The 4,085-nt window shown below is 42.7% G+C and overlaps 1 protein-coding gene across 1 annotated transcript; it reads right to left on the bottom strand.

Moving 5' to 3' along the window:
• Nucleotides 1-962: 962 nt before the first annotated feature.
• Nucleotides 963-2,826, bottom strand: LACBIDRAFT_333764 (uncharacterized protein; the record flags this gene model as incomplete). The annotated part of the gene is made up of 7 exons (XM_001888407.1): nucleotides 963-1,336; nucleotides 1,403-1,491; nucleotides 1,547-1,633; nucleotides 1,814-1,831; nucleotides 1,879-1,945; nucleotides 2,232-2,468; nucleotides 2,751-2,826. 7 exons carry the CDS (start codon nucleotides 2,824-2,826, stop codon nucleotides 963-965), a joined length of 948 nt encoding a protein of 315 aa, XP_001888442.1.
• Nucleotides 2,827-4,085: the final 1,259 nt, after the last annotated feature.

Raw genomic sequence — 4,085 nt, 5'->3', positions numbered from 1 at the left:
TGTTGTAGATATTTGTTTACTTCCAGAAAAACTCTGGGAATTAGCTTCTACAGACATCATGCAATGTTCATTTTAACATTTCTACCTACCTTTTGTATTATACACACTACAAACAGCAATAGGGAGTCATTTTACCTCATTCCAACAAATATATTGGGTGAAAAATACATAAAATGGAGAATAAGTTCAAATTTACCTTTTAGAGGAGGATATAAAATTTTCTAGCCCAGAGACTTTATGAAACTCATAACAATAGCAGGGAGATCCAGTGTTCAAAATATCTCTTCCTCAAGTTGTGAATTGCTTTCAGTAGGTTGCAGTCATTCAGAATTTCCCACTTTGTTACATCCCATTTTTGGCACTTGTCACAGTCAATTCCCTGCCTTATCCTGAGCTTTCAATTGTTCATCCCCAGACTTGGTATATACAATCTACACCTCCTTAGCTATATTTTATACACTAGAGCTTAGTTCTCAAAATGTTTGATTCTTGTGTTATAGCACCAACTTTGTCCAAAAAATGATCGGACAATCTTTTTGCCCAGTTAGTGTAAATCATGTATAATAAACCACTAATGACAACGGTGCCAATGTGACGTTAACAATGCAGGAGGTCACTTCATGAAGCGTTGGGTTGTTCAGTGGAATACAAAATTCCGACGAAGATTGCGCCGGAAGCAATGCTCATCGACATCAAGGCGAGGGTGAAATATAGGCGAATTATACAGGGAAAGTTGGTGAAACAATACAGAGCTGTGGTGGGGATCCACAGCCCAACGGGGGCAATTGATGTAACTATGGTGAGGACAAAGCTAAGCAAAAGGCCGAAGCAGGATAAAAAGCTAATCCTCTTGACTGTGACGGCAAAGGAATAAGCGATGCATATAATGTGATGAATGTCCACTCACAAAGTTGGGCTATTCTTTGAGAAAACATAGTTTCGGACAGAGATTCTGTCGCAATTCAGAAAAGAGGGATGAAGCCAACACGAATGAGCGCCGAGGACGCCGCCTGTCCAAGGGACCTAAAGAGGTGTAACACGGAACCCCAAGCTGTGATTGTAATTGACATCGCGTTAAGAAAGCGAGACGTAAAGGCAACACAGACAAGCACGGATCGCCGAATTAGTCTCAAAAAGCTCTGCATGGGATTGAAAGTTGCGGATATGCCTCCAAATGTTGTAAAGCAGCACAGCAGGGTTTTACAGCTGATGAAATGGATATAGTCAAGAGAAGGGGGCAAAGGTAGCTCCGTGGGTGGCTTTTTGGGGACCCAGTTCCAAAGAAGGACAAGAAAGTACCCAGAAATGATCATAGTGGAAGAGGTTATAAGTGTTACTACAAGAAAGGTCGTTCCTGTACACTGGGTGAGAGAGATAGCTTGATACTTGCCATGTCACAAACCTGAATAGAGAGAAGGCTGATAGTTGGTCTGGAAGACGGACGGCCAAGCATAGGCAGCTTCATCTTGGTACATTTCAAGACAGTATGTTCTACCAAAACATGAGGACTTTCTACTTTGCTTGAGAGGAAGAGAGAGCTACTCACAAAGATGAAAATACAATTGTGAAGACCCAGTCAAGAGTGTTGGCTGGCATGGGGAGCCCACGATAAGTGACAATCGCCTTTGACACGCTGAAACATACAACAGAAATAGTAACGAAAATCCTGTTTCCCGTGACGATTGGTGTTTCCAAAGCCAGCCGTTCATTTGTAGGATCCAAAGTTATCCTGCGTAGATTGTGGGGAAAGTGCTGTGACTTCGTGTTGAAGAACCATTCCAACTATTTGGCTTTTGGTTCATGAGACTTGTACCATCCAATCATGTAGAACCTACATATGTCAGATGCGTAGAATTGGGTTGTGAGAAGAGGACTTACAAGAGGAAGATGATGACACTACCGACCCATTCTAGGGTGGTGGGCACGATAGTTACACTGCTGGAAGCTGTCACAGCTTTTGCAATGCCAAAACTGATTATTATTACAAGGAAAAGAACATCATAGGGCGTGATTGGTGGCCAAGGGAATCCGCTGGAATGAATCCCTATGTGAAGTGATGTATCAGCCTGGGACGGTTGGACTTCCATGCTCTGTCCAGTCGAGCGAGGGCTTAAGCTTGAGCTTTAAGTCCAACCAGAGAATGGATGAGAAAGATGAGTGCTGAGTGCTGAGTACTGAGCACTGAGCACTTGGGAGTTGGCGCTTGCACTTGGTTGGTCAAAGATGCACACAGACCACCCGTCGCCACATGCTTTCTAACGGCTTTCGTCTCTGCGCAAGGCCCAATGCCAGGCAGTATGCCTCCATCGTGATTCCCTCCCTGTCTGCCGATAGACATGCCAGCGGCAAGTTTTCCGACATATAGGACATTCCCATGAAACCCATGATTCCCATGCCCTCGTTTGAGCGTTGAGACACCTTTCGACAACTCGGGCCACGCAGACCAAGGCACTGACGTTGAAGAAGAGCTAGAAACAGCTTTCTCTACTCATTCTTAAATGGGCTCAACAAGGATTCAGTCGGAGTCGGCGACGAGGCCAAGCCTCGTGTCAACAAAACATCAGGAAGTGAGATTACCATTCGTCTCCCTTCCATTTCTCTGTGTCTTTCTCTGTCCCTCTTCAGCCACTTGTCTTCTCTTTTTTTGCTTGCTCCAAGCCTGTTATCTCTCTTGTGACCCTTATTGCCAGAAGGTGTACCGTGTATCTGTCTGTCTTCAGCTCCAATTTCATGACCTCACCTCATCTCACCCGAGCGCATATACTGAGCAATACAATTTCCAGGAATGCAAATTGGGTGCACCAATGTGTCTATGCTTCCCACCATTGTGCTGGGCACTTCTATGAAGAGGGATAGTGCAAAGATCGTGAAGGGAGCATGCGCCAGAGGATTATTGTGTGGAGGGAGAACGAGAGTAATATGTCGATCATTGTGAGGATTGTGGACATCCCGATTCGAGATGTGTGTTCGCGATTGTGTGAGGGGGACAGCTGGTGAGTGGGAATTCATGCTGTTCTTTTTATTACTTTGCTCATGTATATCCGGCATGTACACTTGTAACCATTCCCCCTTGTCAGAATGTTGTAAAGAACTGTTTTAAATTTCGGCAAATGATCAAGTGAGATACGCAGCTGCTAGTCCAACAATTTCCACCTTGATCCTTCTTTCACTGCATCTGAGCAGGGTGCCCTTCCAAAAAATTGATATCTTCATCAAGGTGGAGAGAAGAAACCACTTGGATCATTTCCATTTACTATCCATCTGGCAATCGAACTGAACTTTTGCGCGAACAATCATAATTTTTGTAGAGGGATCGAGGTGAGAGGAATTTTTTTGGGGTTGGATAAGTGGTTTTCAGGTCTGCGTGATGATCGTGAAAGTCTTGTGAAAGTCAGTTAAGTTGTTGTCATTTCAATTAATTCTAAAATGCAAATATACACTAACTGATCAAAAGTAATGTCACATGATTTTTTGGACAAAGTTGGTGCTATAACACAAGAACCAGACATTTTAAGAACTAAACTCTGGTGCATGAAACATAGCTAAAGAGGTGTAGATTGCATATACCAAGTCTGGGGATGAACAAATAAAAACTCAGGATAAGGCAGGGCATTGACTGTGACAACTCCCAAAAATGGGATGTGACAAAGTGAGAAATTCTGAATGACTGCAACCTACTGGAAGCAATTAACAACTTGAGGAAGAGATATTTTGAAAACTGGATCTCCCTACTATTGTTATGAGCTTCATAAAGTCTTTGGGCTAGAAAATTCTATATCCTCCCCTAAAAGGTAAATTCGAACTTGTTGTCAATTTATGTATTTTTCACTTAATATATTTGTTGGAATGAGGTAAAATGACTCCCTATCAATGTTTGTAGTGTGTATAATACAAAGGTAGGTAGAAATGTTAAAATGAACATTGCATAATGTCTGTAGAAGCTAATTTCCAGAGTTTTCTGGAGGTAAACAAGTATCTACAGCAGTGGTCCTTCTTTTCTGCAAGAAGAAAAAATGCTACCATACTTTTGAGTTAATCCATGGAGACTTGGGATGTCTTTCAAACAATGCCTGAAGTATAGCATG

Source organism: Laccaria bicolor, genomic scaffold, assembly GCF_000143565.1.
Source record: "Laccaria bicolor S238N-H82 LACBIscaffold_55 genomic scaffold, whole genome shotgun sequence".
NCBI classification, from domain to species: Eukaryota; Fungi; Basidiomycota; class Agaricomycetes; order Agaricales; family Hydnangiaceae; genus Laccaria; species Laccaria bicolor.
The sequence above is the reverse complement of the archived record's forward strand: the minus strand, read 5'-3'. Positions and strand labels throughout refer to the sequence as shown.